Below are 20,439 nucleotides of genomic sequence, written 5' to 3' on the forward strand. Positions count from 1 at the left end.
TGGTGATGAATTGGTTTCTGTACCAGCTGGTTTTTGTAGCTGTCCATGGTAAACTGAGGTTGGAATTAGATGATCTTTGAGGTCCTTTCCAACCCAAACCATCCTACAACTGTATGAAATTGAATTAGTGCTGAAGGAGGAGCTCAGATCCATGAGCCTGGTCCTGATGCAGGACTGGACACTGCACCAAGCTTGTCCCTTCCACGTGCCCTGGCTGTTGCCACGGCCCTGGTTTGTCTGCTGCCAGGTGAGCTCTGAGCCAGGACACCGTGCTTCCCTTCCCAAGGGCTGCCAGCCTTGTGGGATGGGGAGCAGAGAGAAGCAGGGCCCGTGTCTCCAGGCTGGGACTGTTGTCCCACTGCTGTCACTTGCTCCCTCCTGGCACTTCTGGACATGCTGGCTACAGGCACAGCTTCTGCAAGGAGTTACATCTTCAAATCTGTGTGTGCTGGTGCTGGGATTTCCTGCTTGGGGAATGAAATCCATGACAAGACAGTCTCGTGGCACTGCCAAGCTGGCCAGAGGCAGCTGTAAGAAACAAGACTGTGTGCTGGCTGTGTGCTGTGATGTGCAAAGCTGCAGGGTCCTGGAGAGGCTTTAGTGACAAGGCACAATTTCCCCAGCAGCAAGGGGAGATCACAGGAGCTTCCCTTCCCCTATGAGCTGGGCTTCCCATCTCCATGCTGTTGGCTGCCACTCGTGGAAAAGTCCACTCCTGAGGACTGCAGCCACACTGTGGAACAGCACTCTCTGTGAGGATGGAAAAATGGGAGCAGAGAGAGAAGAAATGAATGGGAGGAGGGAGGCTACAAAAAGTCAACAAGTTCACAACTCCACTTTGATGAGGGTTTTTACAGAAATACTTCATAAAAAAAGGATAATTTTAAGGCAATTGGATCACCTCAAAGCACTTAAAGTCGGTATGACCTTTGGCTTTTTTTTTTTTTTTTTCTATTCTTGGCTGTTGGGTGAGATGTAGAAATCCAGCTGATCTATAAGGTAAATTCTCAGTTGCCATGGCAATGTGTCTCGTTCTTGTTCTCAGTTGGAAGAGAGATTGTTCCATGCAGCTATTTCATGTCTAGGGCAATATTCTTTGGTGGCAGAATTTCTTTGTTTCAGTACAATAATGCTACAACTCTGTACTTCCTTTCCCAGCTTACGGAAACATGGCTCAGCCTGAACATTCCTCTGTAAAAATACAGTTATTTGCATTTTTTTTTTTTTAGTTGTAAGAACATTCCTTGAGTCTGGAGGTAAATGTTGATCCATTTTGATAGCTTGGGTGCAGCAATATCCTGATGCTGTGAAGTTTGCCCATTAAGTGAAAACAAACTGGAATCACTCCACCTTTGCTTCCAAGTGGTTTGAACAAACTAAAGTATCTCCTGAACTACCAAGTCTTATAAAAGAAAAGCAATTTTTAAAGTACATCCTACCTATAGTGTGTATCTTACATACTAGATTTCTACAGATCTCCATGTGCTTTCAGTCAATTCAGATTCAATTCCTAAGGACTGCAAATTCCTAATTTTAATAAATTCTTACTTAAGGCCACAAAAGGAGTTTCTCCTGTTTCTTTTGCTGTCTTTAGCTCTTTGTTTTTTCACAAGCCACCTTCACCTTATTGCTAAGGTGGGGGGCCAAGCAGGCATCCTGGTTTCTGTTGGTGCAGTCTGCAGCAGTGGGAACAGGCTGCAAAACAGCTCTGGAGGGTTAGGAAAGCACAGAGACAGGAGCTGGCCAAGGGTGATACAGCTTGGAGGTTTCACAGGATGGAGAGCTCCTATATTTGGGTAAGAAGGACCCTTTTCTGGTCATGCTCCCCGTTTCAGTTGTGTGTGGCCTTCATTGCCTTTCTAACCTGCTTGGTTGCACTGAACTCAGCTGGCTCTGCTTCCCAGGGGACGTCACACAAGGGTGCAGCACCTGTGGCACTTTGCACAGCGCTTCTTCTTCTTCTTGGGGTGGAAGATGGTCATGATTGCCTCGTCAAAGACAGTCTTAAGGCCTTTCTGTGTGAGTGCTGAGCACTCCAGATAGCACTGGGCTCCGATCTGAAAGAGAGGAGGGAGAATGAGAGTGAGTATCCACTGCTGGGAGACACAGAGTGATGCTGATCCAGCATTTTCTACATTTAGAAAGGGGTCAGACCATTTCTCTGTTTGTATCTGGCTGCCTGTGGGGTGAAGGGACAAGCTCATGTGGTCATCCTGAGCAAGAGAGCAGGAATCAGCATCAGGATGAGTATCTCACCACAGTATCTCACTGCAGGAATTCCCTGCATGACTCTCCAGAGAGAAGGAGGCTGCACCCATGTTTGAGGGCTGGACCAGGAGCTTGGCCTCCTGCCTGTGCAGCTGGGGAGGCTTTTGAGGAAATGCTGGGTGGTAGCTGAACCCCTTCACACACTTGGCTCTTCTCCCCTGGACTGTCACTCTTGTGTCCTGCCTCCCCCAGTCCCAGGGAGCTGCTCCCTGGAGAGGGCTTCCAGCTGGCTTCTGGGAATGGGGAAGCATCATTTTGAGATAGGAGTCTCCTGGGATGACAGAAGCACCCACAGAGGCCTGGGAAAGCAGCCTCAGCTTATTCAGCAACCTTGTGGCTTATTCAGCTTGTTCTGCTCATGGATCCTCTGGTTTTGAGGGCCAGGGACAATAATAGTACTTGCAGCATATAAGAGGACAAAGCCAGGATCCAGAATCCTGCACCCTAGGGCTTGGGGAGTGCTCCTAACCCCCTACCTTTCCAGGAGAAATGCACAATCCCACAGAAACTTCGGGAGCACCTTCTCTGCTGCCTGAAGTGTAATGGATAAGTGGGAATCCAGTTGTCTTGCTTTTGTAAGGGATAGGGAGGAGTTTAACAGGAGGTGGCTTGACTGCAGGGAGGGCTTTGCCACATGCATCTCCTGGCAGAACCCTGAGCAAGAAACACTTAGATAAAACAGGCAGTAAAATCTGGTTTGATGCCCATTTTCAACCTGCTGCCCTGTGTTCCTCAATGCTTTTCTTAGAGCTCAGGTCATGGCACCTGCCAGAGATCAGAAGTGTTTGGAGCATTCTCTCTGACACAGGGTGCGATTTTTGGGGGTTGTCATGTGCATGCCCAGGAGTTGGACTCATTGACCCTTTTGGGTCCCTTCCCACTCAGGATGTTCTATGTTCCAGCTGGCATTGCAGCAGAAGTGCAGGCTCAGGGGTCACAGGGTGTGCCTGGGTCCAGCCTGTTGGAACAGAGGCTTCAGTCTCTGTCTGGGGCCAAGGGGCCTTGGGGGAGCCTTGAAGGACAGAAACCCAGTGGAAAGCTGTGATCAGTCAGCTTCATGTGGCACCAGAAGAAGCTGTTACCTCCTTTGCCAGCTTCACTCCATGCTCATAGGTGAGTGGTTTCTCCTTCATGTAAAGCAGCCGCGCCAAAGTTTTGGGATCATCCCGCAGGTCAATCTAGTGCAAAATACACAAAATCTGTGCTGTAATTCTTGAGGCTTTACATCAGGGCATCTCTATCACTCAACTCAGGTGATACATTTACTTACCTTTTTATTTTTAAATTTTTTTAAGGTTTTTTTTAGTTTACTATAAATTAGCTCTCCTTTGCAGGTTATTTGGCCCCAGCTCAGATGGGGTGGTACAGGAAAGAACCCCACTGGCAGAGGAAGCTGCTGCAACCCTGCACTGCAGCACCCAAACCCCACCCTGACAGGCCAGACAGGCACAGCTCAGTTTGACTTGAAACAAGTCCTTTGTTCCCACAGAAAACATCAAAGTGAAGTATTCTGGCATTTCAAACCTGCCCATTTTCAGACTGCGTGATCCAAAGGATAATGCTTTTATTTTTAAATGGGTGTGTTTTAGATTATTCCAGTGTAGAAAACAAAGCCAGTGTTTGAATTATTTGCCTTTCCTGTGTCATGAAGATTTTGGTTTTGACCAGAATGTGATCTGTTTCTCTAATTTGACTTAGGTTACTGTCCAGTGCTCTGACATTTTCCATGTGATTGGATCCCTACCCTCACAATCTCTATCCACTTGGTAACAAACCCATGTTTAAGGCATTTCTATTTGTTTGACAGATTAATAGATTTTAAGGCCAAAATAAAGGGCTTTGATCATTCAGTCTGACAGTCACTGTAACACAAGCAGGATGGTGAGTCACCAGTTGTAATGTTGATGCAAAAGCATGAAGGGAGGCTACTTCCTTCCCATGTCATTTGGCTGATTACTCCCATTCTTAAAATTTAGTTTGAAGTTTAGCTTCAGCTTCTAGCCACAAACGTTGATGTTTTTTTTCTCCTCATTAGAGACCTGTATGAAAACTTCTCTCCCTATAGGTATTTGACTTGTTGCCACATTAATATACATTTCAATAAAAAGATGGGATGAGCTTTGCCAGTGTGGACACCTGCATGTTGTATTCCATTCCCCCTCCCTGAATTTTTCTCTAATGGGAAAATCTGGCTGAATTTCCCATGAGTTAAATAGGAAACCTTTCCAGTTGCTCAGGAGAAGCTTTACCTGTGTTCCTATGAGGACGTAAGGCACGTTGGGCATGCAGACTTTCAGCTCGGGCACCCACTCCTCCTGCACGTTGTGGTAGGAGGCAGGATTCACCACGGAGAAGCAGATCAGGAACACATCTGTGTTGGGGTAGGACAGGGGCCTCAGCTGGTTGTAGTCCTCCTGCCAGGGGACAACAGCAAGAGTGTCACAAGGAGGGGATGACTGCAAGTGGGGGTGTCAGGCTGGGTTTGATGAAGTGGTCAGCACTGTCCATACTCATTCACATCTCTAAGTTCCAGGAGGAGCTGCTGGAGGTGAGGGGAAACCACCCCTCCCAGGAGAAAGGTGATGATTTATCAGCATTTTACCAAAAAGAGCTGAAAGATGCCCCATGTCTGGCATTGTTCAAAGCCATGTTGGACAGGGCTGTGAGCAACTGGGTTTAGTTAAAGGTGTCCCTATCCCTGATGGGGTATGTATATTTGTGTGTGTGTAATTAAATAATTTTGAAGGTCCCTTCCACCTCAATCATCCTGTGATTGTGTGAACAAGTCTTGTTTGTGTTATCTGTGCAGATGTTGGTGCAGCAGGTGATGCTGACCAGTCCTGCACTGTGCACAGCGACATGCCAGCCAGCAGAAGTCACTCATCCTGAAAGCAGAAAGCAGATCAAATCCATCCTGCAGTACCTGGGTCCTCACTGTGGGTGATTTAGTGTTTCCACAGGCCATGGATGGTGGCAGGAGAGATGTTTTCTCCATGGGCTAGTGGTAAGAAGGTGAATTTTCAAACACTCAAATCACAGCTGTGATATGTCATGAGCTGCCTTTGATAGCTGAGTTTACTATGATGTAGATCTACAGTTTATAGGTTCTGCATTGTGGACAAGTCTCAAATCTCTGCAGTCTGGTCACTTTTGGTTATAATTGTGTGAAAACTCAACTGGTGTGATTTGCTTTACAGATACAGACTAGTTAATAAAAGGAAATAAGGCTAATAGCGGGAGAAAAGACATCTGAATGCTGTTTCTCAGACTCAAGAACATTTATTTTACGCAGGCAAAACCCACATTAGGGGCAGGAACAATGCAAGCTGCTGCCTGTCCTGCAGGAGAAAGTGATGCAGGACTGGATCTGCGTGTGTCAGGGTAGATGATGTGCAGCCTTACTTCTGCCTTGCTTTGACTGGGTCAGATAATGAGAGGACTTAATTGTGAAGTGAGACTGGCAAATCACCTTTCTGAAGTCTGTTTTTCACTGACTAAATACTCATAAGTTGACACAGACTCCTTCTGAATCAACACTACTTTCCAAAATATACCAATGAATTACTCAAAACCAGTTTGCACCAACTGTTTCTAAAAAAATCCCCAAAAATTTAATTATTTATTCTGAAAGGAAGCATGAGCCCAAATTTAGCTCTGTGTCATGAAAGAAAAGTTTAAAAAAGCATCCTAAAACACAAACAAAATGTTTTGTTTTGTCTAACTGGGTGTTTATTGTCCCAAACCCACTTTGACAGGAAGAATAAATTCTCATTTACTACCTCCAGCCCTCACAGCCACAATATTTGGGGTACAACCAGAGTATTTTTCAAGTGGAATAACTGTGTCTTTCCAGCAGCATAGAAAGTGTGGATCTGAAGAAGGATTTACAAGAGGAGGTGTTTGGATGTGGAAATGTTTGTGAAGAAGCAAAGTCAGTGACAGGAGATTTATGCAAGGCTCTGGAGATGGCAGCCAGCTCCCAGCAGAGGTTAATAGAGACAAAGTGGATGCCAAGGTGATGGGCTCAGAGGAAAATTGCATTTTAGAGACAATTTTATGTGGCTGCTGTGGGTTAGGGAAGCCTGGCCTGATTATGGGGCATTATTTTAACCCAGAACATGGAACCTGAGGTTGATTGTGGCACAGCCAGCACGGGCTGCTTGGCAAAGATCCTTTCTGTGCCTTTGGTTTAGCTCCTGAAGCAGCCACGTGGTGGCAGCAAGCCTCAAGGAATCCTCATCGAGGCGTTTTGGGGAGAAATTGGCTAAATAGAGCCAGTTTCAATATCCCAGACGTGCATATTTAGAGGGGCTGGGACTTACTGTACCATTAAAACTACAGATTAAAACCATGAGCGCTCTGCTTGGCTGTGACAGCTCCAGGAGCATGCATTCAATTTTATTTTCCTTGTTCCTTCTGAATCCTTAGAAAATCCTTTTTCAGGAAGAGCATTCCCGATTTGAGCTATTAACATACAGCATTATATAAGTTGTAAGCAGGGACAGCCATACATCTCATAGCAGAGGTCTCACCTCCCACCAGGGCACATGGGATTTTTCACAGACAGGTTAAAATACAAATCTCATGGATTAGAGTCAATCTAGGCTCCTGTATATGAACAGGATCCTCCAGACCACATCAGACAAGGACCCCTTCTCTTTGCCTGCTCTCCAGGAGAAGGCCTGATGGCCTTGCAAAAAATAAAATAAAATAAAATAAAATAAAATAAAATAAAATAAAATAAAATAAAATAAAATAAAATAAAATAAAATAAAATAAAATAAAATAAAATAAAATAAAATAAAATAAAATAAAATAAAATAAAGCTTTGCAGTCGACATTTAGAAAAGACAGCCCTACTGGGTCATTTCTCCTTCAGAGATGGTCAACCATACAAATAATGTAAAAAAGGGACTGAACATTTGTGTGGGTATCCAGGGAGGGGTGCTGCAGGGAGTGACAGTCGTGTTTTGGAAAGGACTTGAGTCCTTGTGGGCTTGGGCTGTGGCTGATCAATATTTTATTTTTATTTATTTATTTTCCTAGCTTGTGGTTGCTTTGTTCTGCCTGATATTCAGGGAACTGGAGGCTTCCCAGTCAACATTGCCTAGGCTCTGGTTCGGCCTGGAAATGCCAGTGCCAGACCTGGCCCTGCTGAGTTATTTGCCTGTGACTTGCCAGGACCAAGATCAGTTGGTGTTGCACCCTCCCCTCCATCTTGGCCATCAGCTCAAGCAGCGTTTGGGCCCTAAAAATGCAGAAAAACTGGCTTGCTTTTTTGCCTTTTATTTTTTTTTTTTTTTTTTTTTTTTATATTGTTGCTGTGCTGATCTCTTGTACACTCTGCTAAAGCATTTTGCACCTGAGTCCAGCCCAGCAAAAAGACCACAGTTTTTTCCTCCTAGGACCATTTGTGCCAGGGATACAGAAAGCCAGATACCTCAAATCTGGGGTCTCTGCCAGCCCTCCCTTCAGGCTGACAGAGGGTCCTGCTGCAGGAGTACATTTTCCAATTGTTATTTCATTAGCATATGTTTTATAGCATCGTAGTGTCAAGGGCTATTTCTGGCTATGACTTCACACTGATGCCTTTGGAAAGCCACACAGCACAAGGAGAAGGAGGGAGGAAACAACCCAGATGATCTGTTGTTATAACTGGAGCATGTGGGAAGCATCATCCCTCCAGCCTCCACAGGGACAATCCAGTCAGCAAGGGCTGATTCACACTCTGAGCCCTGGCTGGATGGCCACAGCCTCTGGAGCAGGGTCTGGAAGGGACCTGAGCTTGGGGAGCTAAAAAAAGGCTTTGCAGGCTGGTGGTGAACTGGCTAGTTTGAAGCAGAGGATGGCAAAATGATGAGGAATGGATGGAGGGGTGAGGCTTGTCAAAGAGACAGCTGAGTGTTCCTTCTGGCTCAGGAGGACAAATGAGAGGAGGTGTTGCTGCTGAAATGGGTGGCAGGTGGAACTGTCAGCCCTACAAAACAAGTAGGAATATTAAGGCACGGGGTGAAAACTGACTGGGAACTGAATATAACTCCAGTCTGGCTTGCAGAGGCTTGCAGGGCTGATGGATCGTGACACAGGCTCTGAGCTCAGAGTTTGTGAACACAGAATAAAAGACTGAATAGGCTTTAAATATGGGGCAAGGTCTTGGGCCATATTTTGGGATTGGCTTTTGGATAATCTGTTTTCACCACGTGGATAGGAAAGATGTGTGGTCTGTAAGGGCCACCAAAGCAGCTAAGACTGATGCTGCCTAGAGAAACAGGATAAGAATAAAATTAAAGAAAGTGAAACCCAAAGCATCAAAGCCCCAGTTCTGCTGAGTGCGGGTTTTTCTGGAAGTGACAGTCTGTTCTGGTGTGGGTTTTTTGATCTCTTTGCATAGTGCTGCAAAGTATATTCTGCAAGAAATGGCCTTTTGCAGACAGGAGAGTTTCCTTCTGCACTGTTTGTGCCTTTCTTAGCAGTCAGTCATGGCCAAAAGTGACACAGCCAAGGAGAGCTCCTGGTGAAAGCAAAGCCCTGCATCCAGGGCTGCTGGAACCCAGAGGGAGTGAGGCAAGTTCCCAAATCTGCTTTCTCTCCTGCTGGCTTCAGTGTCAGCTGTGACGGGAGGAGCTGGTGGATGTGGCTTACAACATTTCCAGTCTGTGAGGAACCTGGAACCTGCTCCCTCTGCTCTCAGCAGATGATTTTTTGCAAGGTTTCTGTGCAGACTATGTCCCTTTCTTTATTTTGCCACTCGCCGGCATTTGGAGTCAGGAGAGGGAAATTTCACCACAAAAAAAGTGTTGCTCCCTGTACTTTCTTCTGCCTTTCTGCTGGCAGAGCAAAGCAGTGAGAAATAATTTCTTCTCCTCTCCAGGGGGGTGAAATTATTCTGCAAGCTTTGAGTGCAATCACACCATATCAGAGTCTGAACAGTGGAAACAACAAAAGCATTCTAAATGTAGTAAGCTTGGGATGGACACCCTTGTCCTGGGAGAAGAATGTTGGGATGTTGGGATGGATGCAAATCTGGATGGGTTGCCACTTAAAACATCAACAGCTGATGACTGATATACTGGTACTGAATTATGGCAGTTTTCTGATTTTGAAAATGGAATTATTCTCTGTATCTTCAATGCCACCATGTGGTAAAGGTAAGAAAACATTGACTACACAAAGCCTGGTATTTGCAGTAGGAGGTGGATACGTGGGAGTTGCACAGCCTCATCAGGCTTTGTTTTTTAATTAGGCAAAACACAGTCTTAGGGATGAGTGTATTTGTGTGCATTTTACTGCTGAAACAGAATGAAAACAAAAGGGAGAAAGTGAACAGTTCAACCATTATGACTCAAACCTGATTGTTAGTATTTATGAAAAAACTCCCAACAAACTCCACAAACATTACCAACAACAAACCCCAGTGTATGATAGTAACAAACAAACTACAGGGAAGGAAAACAATAAATATTTTGCAATCCTTTACCTGCCCTGCAGTGTCATAAAGCCCCAGCAAGTGCTGTTGTCCTCCCACAGTCACGGTTACTGGAAGAGAGAAACAAGAAATGTTATTTATGCACAGGCCAGTGGCCTCATTTTGATGTGTTTCAATCCCAAAATGCCAACAGACACATCAGCACATGTCCTCCATTGGGCATCCTGAACCCAGCACATCTGTCCAACCCAAACTGAAGTCAGCCTAAGTCACAACAAAAGCAAATCCTTTATGCCAAGATCTTATTTCTGTACAGACAGCCAAGGGTGATGAGCTGCACACGCTGCTGCCATCAGGGTCCAGAGACAGGGGGACATCTGCCTGTCTCTACAGCCACCAAATGAACATCCTGGATTAGAAAGCACAGGATTCCTGCCTCCATACCATGGGCATTGGGGTGGGTCATGGATCATTGGGAGGGTTTTTAAATTATTTTATTTCTCCCAGGCTGTGAAATGATGAAACATTCTGCAGTGGCTGGTGTTTGGTGGGTCTCACTGGAGGTGCATCTGTCCTGCCCTGTGCCATCACAGGTGAAGTGGCAGTGTTGAATACGGTGTGGTGGATGATTTGAAGGACAGGACGGAAGAGGAGCTTGAATATTTTCAGGGTTGTTGACCACATTCTCTTCCAAACGAAGGAAAGCTTAGTTTGTGTATCACCTCCAGCATATTTACTCCTTTAGCAGAAATCACGTTGAACTTCATTTTGAGCCCACTGACAAGTTTTGACATTGACAAAAATGTTTTCTCATTGCCTTTGGATGAGCCCCATTATTAGCTGATTCCTGTAACTGGTGTTATTTCGTGTAAAGGACATGATCTGGGTAAATGACATTTAGTTAACCAGTTAATCTGCTTAAATCATTACTACTCAACTGGAAAGAAAGGGGAGCAGTCCAGTTCCACCCATTAGTCAACAGGAAGCCTTCAAACATTTGTCAGGAAGGTTACTTAAAATAATGATATTGTTACAGCATATGGACTACTAATTTTTTTAAACATGAGGACAAGTGGCAGAACATAGGAATGAACATAAAGCTTTGTCAGGAATGGGAGAAGAGGCTCAGACTGGTGCCCATCAGGTGATCACAACTTGCAATTAATGAGGGCTGGGAATGAGTAATAGTTTTTTTGGACAATAAAAAAGAAGAGACTTAAAAAATAGGCAGTATCTTGCTGTGGGGTTTTTTGTTTGTTTGTTTGTTTGTTGATAAAATTTGTAGTAGAAAAGCAGCTAGAAATTTATGGAATTTAATAGCTCCTGCACTGGGGAACAATGTGCTGTTTGAAATCTCTTGGATTGAAAGTCTCTGCCAGTGTGACTGGACAGGCTGACTATTCAGCAGCTTTATTTGCTTGCAGAGACACAGTGGTGCTGTCAGCACATAAACAGAGCAAACCTGACATCCTGGAAGTACAAAGGCTCAGTGAGGACCAGACTTGCTGATGAGAGCAGGATGGGCTGCACTCACCCACTGCTGGGGCTGCCTTGTGATGTGCACTGGAAGAGGAGGTGGGGAAGGGAAGAGAGCTCCCTCTCCTCATCTCAGAGGTAGCTTTGCACTGCACAGCTCCCAGGGGAACTCAAGGACACAAGGCATGGATGCCCAAGGGTGCAAGAGTGGGGACATGGGCACCAACACAGACAGGAGTCAGTCCAGATGCCCCATCCTCTTCCTTCAACCTGACTTGAGCGAATTAATTTAAAATAATCCTCCCTGGCGCTGTGGTTTTCAACTTCTTGTGGTGTAGGGAATCCCAGAATGCCCCAGCAGGGGTATGAACTGTGTAAGTTACTGGCAACCCTCCTGCTTTTCTTAGCTGCCTTCTCAGAAGCAGCGGGGGTTACAGGTGGTCAGCACAGCTCACCGGAGGCAGCGGGAAATGTGGTTTATTTTTCCCCCAGTTGCAACCTTGGCAAGCCTCCAATCTGTCTTTGTGCCAAGAAATGCAGGAGCCAGACCTGCTCTGAAGAGTTTACTCTGCTCTAGACCAGCTGTGGGAAGATGTACCCTTCAGCTGAAGGCAATTTTCCAGCTGCAGTGCACAGCTGGCCGAGGTGGTGTTTAGGAGGACACTCGGTCTCTAGGGCTGGAGTTGCAGAACAGCATTTGCACTGTCAGCCCTTGGTGGGATGAGCATGGAGCCTGCAGAGCTCCTCCAAAGCAGGATGCTCTCAGGACAGCTGTGAGGCACATGGAGGTGCAGTTCAGCTGGTGTTTCTGATGAATATGAAGAGACATGTGCCACACATCAGTGCTGACAGGGTTATCCAGCTCTGCCTCTTCTGCTGGCTCACCCTGAGCACAGGCAGACTGGGTTGCAAAGACATCTTCAGTTCTTAAAAAACTTAAAAGCTGCACTAAAATTTACTCTGCTGTGAAGCTTTGCTGGCCCATCTCTTTCTTGGTGGCATCTGACTGAGAGCTGCACTGGCAAAACGCCCTGGTGCAGATACAAATTGCTGCCATGTTCCAGTAATTAATCTGGTTTGGAGAGAAACTGTTTGGGTAGAGGATCAGTCCACCTCGAGTGTGCTACACCCTGCCAGAAGGATTTAACTCCTAGGCTCTTATCTGTGCTTTGTGGTCCATGGAGTCACAGTGGATGTTTTGCAGCAGGTCTGTGCAGCCACACACTGAGCAGTGATTGATGGCTTGTGCAGTTCAGTTTGGCTCCTGGTCGCCTCTGGGAAATGCTGAGGGGGAAAAAAGAGATTGGTGGTGTCCTACCATTACTCTTCCCCCCACACAAGGGATAAGAATTTCAAGGGCTCTTGGAAAAATACATCCTGCTTGCATGTCACATTTTAATTCTGCTTCTACATCTTGTCTCTTATGGGTCCTGCTGTGAATTTCTGTATGGCAGCAGTCCTATATTTTTTACTTTTTCTCTTTCTTTTTTTCTCTTCCTCTCCTTTTTTACTTTTTCCCCCTTCCCTGCTTTTTCTTTTGCCCATCAAACTTCATATTTTCTTTCTTCTTGTTGATTGTTCTAACCTGCCTCATCATCAGATGATGATATTCTTCCTGCCCATATCACCTCTGAATTTGCAGCAACCACCCCAGCAAAACTGCCTTGTTGGCTAAAGCTCAAGCGTTGTCTTTGGATCCTGGCTCTGAATGAAGTGGGGACCAAATGGCTCACACTGGCAAATCAAATGATCCCTGGCTCTTGAAACAGTGATGTCCAGGTTAATGTATTGGTGCTTAAATTTCCAACACACTTTCAAGCAGGCAAAACAGATGTGAAAATAAATGGCTTTTGCCTGTGAAATAAATGGCTTTTGCCTGTGAAAACTTCTTGGTGTTTTTATACCATGAGTTTATCAGTCTGCCTCTGTCAGGCAAAAGTCTATTCAGAGTAGCCACTTGGTGGGTCATATTTATGAGCTGAGACTGCTCTGCTAGATTTGTAAGCCTTACTTTTGGCTTTATTCCAGTTTACTCTTACTTACTCTGTTATTATCTTTTCCTGTTCTCTCCGTGGACAAGCCTATGGGAAGCCAATGCGGAATTCCTTCCCAGCCACTGGGGTAATGCAGGCTCCTTTATGGGATTGTGAACTCGACTTTATGAGCAGTCTTGGAGTAACAAGACAAATATGAACTCTCCTTGTCATTTACTGACTGTATTGATGTATTGATTAAGCACTGAAACAACCTGGCCTTTAACACTGAGTGAAGTAGGCACTGCAGTAAAATGAGGCTGAATATTTGCACAGTCCTGGCTCTCATTTCTCTCCAGTTGCACCAGATGATGCAGCAGGGCAGAGGTTCCCCTCTCTTCACTAGGTGGTTTTAGCCAAGTGCAGAATGTGTAAAACACTGCTTTTAAAATGGTTGCTGGGTCATAAATTAGCTGGTTATTGCTTACTAGAGTTTGAATAAATATTTTGGGTCACTTCCAAGGCTTTGTCTGGGATTTTGCTAATGGACCTCAACACACAGCTTGACCACCACAGCAGAAGGACAAGGTGTAGATGGACATTGTGTGGGATGGACCTGGTGTGTGGACCACTAACTGGTCTCAGCTGGGAGCTCTGTTTTTAAATCCATGCTTAGTTTGTGTTTCTGGGGACAGTGAGACAATTTTCACTGATGTTCTTGATGCCCAGATTGCCCCAGATCCACCTGTCAGTGGCCAATCTTTGCCAGACTCTTCTCCCATTGTGCTTTGCTTGGGAACTTTTTGGGACTGAACTGCACCCGTGGAAGAGCCCTTCAGCCAGACAGCAGCAATGTTCACTGCAGTGACAGAAATGGGACATAAATTGGCTGCTGAACTCTCAGAACATCTTCAGTTTGATTAATGGGGCAAAACAACACATAAATCTCTGCTGTGACACCAAGCTAGGATGCAATATCTCAGCCACGCTTAGCTGTGGCACGGGAGAGTGGATTTGCACATCGGGGGAATTTTTCCATGCCAGTGAAGAAGTGCTTGCAGAACCCAAAGACTGTGAAACCACCAGCCAGAATACACACAGGAGCCAAGCAGTGTCTAATGTGACATCAGACAGGAAAAGTAATCTATTTATTCTAGTGCCTTCCTGCCAACAAATTAAGGTCCAGCTGCTTCAGAGAAAGAAGCCAGGAGCCTGTGAGCAAGCAGGGATGGTGGCACCTGCCAGGGTGGAAAGACTTTCTTATGGTTTTGGGCAAATTAGACTGCTTCAAGCCTCAGACCTTCACAAGGGCCATCTTCTGCCCTAGGCAGCAAGCCCTGAGTATTAATGACTGTTTACTAGGATTGTATGTGCCTGGTGCATGTTACTTATCACAGAATAATCAAAAATTATAAAATGATTGGGGTGGAAGGGAAGACAATCTGTGTGTGGAAGACAATCTAGCTCCAAGCCCCCGCCATGGGAAGGGATATCTGGCATTAGACCAGGTTGCTCAATGCCCCATCCAGCCTGACCTTGAACACTCCCAGGGATGGCTACCAGCTCTGGTTGAACTGCTGGCACTAGAAATGCCCAAGTCTGCTTCTTTTTCATCTGGGAAAAAGGATAAAACCAGAACAAGGACAAAAGGACAGATTTTGGTCAGCAAGTTCCTTCTAAGGCACCTTTCAGGGTAATTTCTGTGATGTGAAGTCAGTGATCCAGTGAATGTGGTCTGTTCTCCAGCAGCTGATGTCCCTGGGGATACTGACTGTGTGCTTGCTCACTGGGTAACATTTTTCCTTCCTTCCTAAATGCAGTTTTGTGAAATCTCTTGTAATGAACTGGGAATTCCCCTCTACACTACAGATGTCTTCTGTTCTCTGGAGCTTACCCCAGACAAGACAGGAGTGTTCTGGTAGGGGTTTGTTTGAAGATGAATGATTTCAAAAATCTGGTTTATAAATTGTCTTCTTTTTGTACAGCATAGCTCCTAAATAAGGGTCTCTGTGGCTGGAATTTGAGGATCCCTGTCCCAGCTAGGCACTGAAACTCAAAAACACCTCAAAGGCATTTAGATCAAAGATATTCAGATCTCTAATTCCCTTTGGTTCCCATAATAGTCAGGCATCTAAGTAACTGAACTGGAACTACATATCCCAGGTTTAAGAAATAGGAGTTTGAATATTCCATCAGAAAACAAAGTGAATGTGAGCAGTGCATTTTCATAGCACCTTCTAAGTGTCTCATGTGCATTCCTGAATCCTATTTTGGGTAATATTTTTCCTTCAGAATATCTTTTTTTGGCTAATCCAGGTGGAGAAAATAAAACTCAGGATTTAGGTGGCACTGCTTTGATTTTGTTTGGGTCACTGTCTGGGAAACTTAATTTTTATCACTGTGGACCACCCTTCAGAAGATGTTGCACTGCTGCAACTGAAACTGGGAATGCTCTGGAAACTGCAAATCAAGGCCCTGGGGATGCTACAATCCAGGAGCCACCAAAGGAAGACAGTAAAATAAAAGAATAATAAAGACCTTAAGGACAGACATCCAGGCCAGTCAATGACAATCAGCTCAGCTGAGCTCTGTGACTGGTTGCCACTTTAGCCAGAAGCCTCACTTGCAGTGTTGCCCTTGGAAATATCCCCTTTTGCATTGGCTGAACGGCAGTTCTGCAATATTTTGTGGCCAGCACATCCAGGGCAGGTAAGAGCTGGTGTTACAGGACCCTTGACTCCAGCCTAGGCCTTTCTTCACTTCCATGCATAAGGGTGATCTCCAGGAATCTGAGTGATTTGATGCTCAAGGAATGTTCCCCCACTCCCTCCTCCATGAAAAACAAGATTTGATTACAGCCAAATCAATGTTCTACCCCAAACTTACCCTGCAGCTTAGCTACATTCTTCTGAAAAGAACATCAAAAGCATGCTATTTTATCCTGTAATTGGCCTAAATGCCCAACTTTATATGTAATTTTTACTAAATGCTTTTAATTCCTCCTGTAATCATCTACTACCACTCACACACAGACCTCTGAGAGCCAGTGTTTTCCAAAAGAAGGGCTCTGAGTAAACCTCACCATTCCCTGTCACCTCATCAATGGATGAGGTCTATGTTCTGCTGAGCAAATACTTCTGCCCATCTGATATTTACAATATCTGAAAAACATTTCCAGTCTGCTCCCTGTGGTGGGAGCACAGAGAGGCCTCCAGGGCTGGGATTCAGCTGATTTCACTCCTGTAGCTCTTGGTCTAATGAGGTGGTGAGGAATTCACTGCTTTGTCTTTAGGCCACAGGCATTTAGTGATTCTAAAGCCAGATAGGATTCATAGCATCATTTATTCTGCTTTAAATAGCTTATCTAGTGTCTTCCTACAAGGCATATTTTCTTGTTCTTGAATCACTCTTGCAGCTGTTTTCCAAATATTTTGTTGAGCAGTTGCTGTGACCAGACAGTGTGGTCTAGCAATGGTTTCATTAATGATCTAGCCAGAGGTAACATGACTTTCCTATTCCTACTTGTCATCCCCCAATGGCTCATCTAAAGCTCTCATTGGTTGAGGTTATTTATTTATTCTGATTATTTAATGAGTCTTGCAGTGCTTTATTCCTTTCTTAAGGCTAAAGTCCAGTCATTCTTGGCTTTTGTATTTGCAAGCCTTTTTATTACATTCTTTTTTAACTCTGTGGCTGAGTGGAAAATCTGGACACTGTAACTCAAACACCCACTGAAGGCATCTCACAAAAGGGAAGGGGAAGAGCCACGCTCCTGAAATGATCCCAGAGCATGGAAGTCAACAATAAAGGGTTTTTAGAAGTCAACATTAAAGGCTTTGGGAAGTCTGGGGTTGTCTATACAGTGACAAGCTTTTTCAACAGAATGTTTCAGGGCAGAGAAATGATATCTAAACACTTCTCAATGTTCTCAATCTGCCCACTGCCTCTAGGGACTGTGCTTCACCCTGGGCTCTTATCTCAAAGGGGCACCACCTCCTCACTTCCTTGTGCATACAGGTTTGAAGATTCCAGTGTAATCAGTGGGAAAATGCCCAGTCCTGGTGCTGCTGCCTCCCTGGGGAAGGAGCTGGCACCAAATGACAGCTCCATTGTCCCATTCCCAATAGCATCAGATTCCTGTAAAGAGTGCCATCCTAGAGAAGCATTCACAACTTGTGCTCTGTGGTTTTTTTGGAACCTGAGGGAAAAAACAATGCAGCTCTTCACAGGTGGGTGTTTGCCACTCAGAGGCAGCAAACAGAGGAGAAGTACCAGTCCACCAATCATTTCTAATCGAGCAGCTCAAATGGAATGTTCTGAGTCTTTCAAAATGCACTGAGACGTCAGACTTCAGCGCTGGCCAGCATACATGACGTGGAACACAAAAGCAGTGGAGGTTGGTTAGGAAAATGAAACAGAATGAATTTAGTCCAGAAATGGATGAAAGAGAATGCAAATTCCCTAAGCTTTCAGAACAAGCACAACAGTACATATTGAGCCAGCTTCTTCTCAGTCTGGGACATTACTTATTTATAGACAGCATGAATGAAGTTGATTTATTGGAATCATCGACCTCATTGTTTGTAAAATCGGCACTGGAGGATTTCCCCTGTATCCCCATGAATTATTGCTGTGCTAATCAATCCTTGAACAAATTCAGCTCCACTGATAGCAGAGTCCAAGGAATGCTTGGGGTCTCTGCAAGAAAACCATGCCCAGTTTCTCCAGTAACACAGTGTGGAGGGAGCTCTTGGGACCTCCAGTTCGCACATGGTGGAAAAGGCAAACATGATTACAGCGCTTGGGGAATTGAAGAGCAATTGATGTTGTGTCCAAGGGGGTGTTTGTTAGATTCCTTTCTGGCTTAAATGGAGGGCTGAGCACTGCCACAGGCTGGGAGGTGCCTCCTGAGTGTTTCAGCTCCCTGTTCACCATCAGCTGTCCTCGTGGAAGGAAGTTCTGCTCCTGAGTTAGAAACCAATAATAACTGCCAGATAAATGTAGTAAATTTCTGGGCAAATAGGCTCTGATGTGTGAATTTCAATGGTAATCTAATTGAAGGTCTTTTTGCTCTTTAATGAAAGTTACAGAAGTAAATCCAACCAAATGAAATACAGAGTAACAACTGTAGCATTCAGCAATATAACTAGATAGAACCTGATCAAGTTCTTAAAAAATGTGATTGTTCCTAAACAATGAGGAATGCAGGATATTATCTTAATCCTGATGGAGGGGAAATGCCTTTTCTGAGACCATGTGATTGTCTGTGAGATGAATAAAAGAACAAAATTCTGGCTACGACTGTAGTGTAAACCTATTACAAAATAAAAAAAAAGGCAACATGTAGATTTTTAAGTATTTTTAGTTCTACTAAATATTTTTGATGTTTCCATCACTCTAGCACAATATTTAGGAAAATCTATTTTTTGGAGCTGGGTTTATAACTCAAGTCAATAACAACACAGCAAACACAGTAAAGCTCTGAGATTTTTAAAGTGTAACTTATAATTGGAGTATCTTTATTAGTATTTTAACTAGTTATGCTGACTTCACCTGTAAAAGACCAGACACTACAGCATTGTCTGTTTCTTTTAATACAGATAATGTCAGTCAGGACTCTTAAATAAAATCTTGAAACCTAACAGTGAAAGATGTATTTGGAGACTCCTAACAGTGATGCTGAAATCATGGAAGCAGAGAAAGAAGTGGGAATTTTCCACCAAAGACAAAAAGTGGGAATGAAGGGAGGAAAAATATAGGAATAAAGAAAGTTTTTGACCATTTTCCAGTCTCCTTTCTACTATTCATGTGAGGCAAAAGTCATTCCCCTTACTCAGCTGAGTGCTGGGAAAAAGAATATCCCCAAAGTTATGTCAGGCATCTGGTTATCAAGGGAACATGAGACTTGGTAAATAGCATCAGAATAAATGGGAGATTAGTGGCAAAATGAAACAAATTGCACTGAAATGTATCCAGACAATACACAGGGTGTTTCCTAGAGCATGGGAGGACAAGTCTCCCTGTGTGGCTGGGGGGATCAAGGCAGCTCATCTCTACACTTGCACTGTTCAAAGGTCAGGACAGGGGGATATTTTTCCCTGGAAAGGAGAGGAATGCAGCCTGGGGAGGCAGTGCTGCCTAACAGTGCTGGCTCCTTGCTCTGGGTGTCCTTCTAGAGCCTGTGGTGATCTGCTTTGGTCTGGGTTAGATGGCAGTGGGAGCAGATAATGCTGATGGAAGGGCTCAGAAAGTCAGCTCTGCAGTGGGTGGGTTGTGGGCTGGATCTTCTAGTGATGGAGTGACTCTGTCCCAGTGACTTACACTGGCAGAAGGCCCTGTCCATGCTGGCAGAGCACTATGGCACATCCTACCTCCACCAGGTGTGATTCTGGGGGAAAAAATGGCCTTTCTGCTTACCAGTATCTTCAACAAAAAGTACAGATACCAAAGGCAGAAAGAAAGAAAAAATTTGCCTGATATACAAGATGGGGACGAAAGTGTGCTTTCTATAAGAACCTGATATTAGGGGAAATATGATTTATAATATAACATAGGAATATCAGCCAGGAAGCAGCCACAGCTTGGCTGCTGTCTGTGCAAAGAGCCTGGGACTCCTCTTCCTCACCTTTGGTGCCAGGGAAACTGGGCAGACCTGGGTGAGTTTGTGGGCCCCACATTGGGCAGCGCCCTGAGGGCTCCCTTGGCAGGAGAAACCCCCCTGAAGCAGTTCTTTGTCAGGAAAAGCAGATGCACAGGACTTTTTTGGTCTTCAGGTTCTTGTTTTATTGTTATCTTATCATGACTTCAGTACACTGTCTGCACCCAGACCTTGCATGCTCAAAAACAGCACAGAAAATGGCCAACAAACTCGTGCTGCAAGGTTTTTTTAAGTCTAATCAAAAACTGAACTACCCAATTAAGAAGTGACACCTAGATTCTTTCCCTTTCTAACCCAATAACTGACCCCTAAAGACTCTCAATGCAGATTTTTCTACCCAATTACAAGATACCACCCAAACACAAGAAGAAGAAGGAAGAAGAAGAAAGGAGAATTGAACTCGAGACAACGCCCTGTATCCTTCATTTTGTACCTATCTACAATACTAAAAATCCTGAAATCTAAATTTCTCACCCATGTGACAGACTAAACTACTCTGCAGTCTCTACAATCTATTTCACACTTTTGTGGTCTTTGGTTTACTTTGAGGCTTAGGAAGCCTTCTCCATGAATGAGGGTCAAAGTCAGTGCTTTCCTGGGGGTCAGAGCATCCCAGGGCAGACAGGGGGATGGATATT

At 44.7% G+C, this 20,439-nt stretch overlaps 1 protein-coding gene across 1 annotated transcript in view; it reads right to left on the reverse strand.

Moving 5' to 3' along the window:
• Positions 1–957: 957 nt before the first annotated feature.
• The window catches only part of RHOJ (ras homolog family member J), a 55,551-nt gene continuing 36,069 nt past the window's right edge, over positions 958–20,439 (reverse strand). Inside the window, exons 2-5 of the mRNA XM_002200597.7 lie at positions 9,746–9,804; positions 4,518–4,682; positions 3,351–3,446; positions 958–2,057 (exon numbers count right to left, since the gene is read on the reverse strand). Coding sequence (XP_002200633.1) covers positions 1,911–2,057; positions 3,351–3,446; positions 4,518–4,682; positions 9,746–9,804 — 467 coding nt within the window. The 3' untranslated portion in view covers positions 958–1,910. The remainder of the gene's footprint in view (positions 2,058–3,350; positions 3,447–4,517; positions 4,683–9,745; positions 9,805–20,439) is intronic.

This window comes from Taeniopygia guttata, chromosome 5 (genome assembly GCF_048771995.1).
Source record: "Taeniopygia guttata chromosome 5, bTaeGut7.mat, whole genome shotgun sequence".
Classification (NCBI taxonomy): Eukaryota; Metazoa; Chordata; class Aves; order Passeriformes; family Estrildidae; genus Taeniopygia; species Taeniopygia guttata.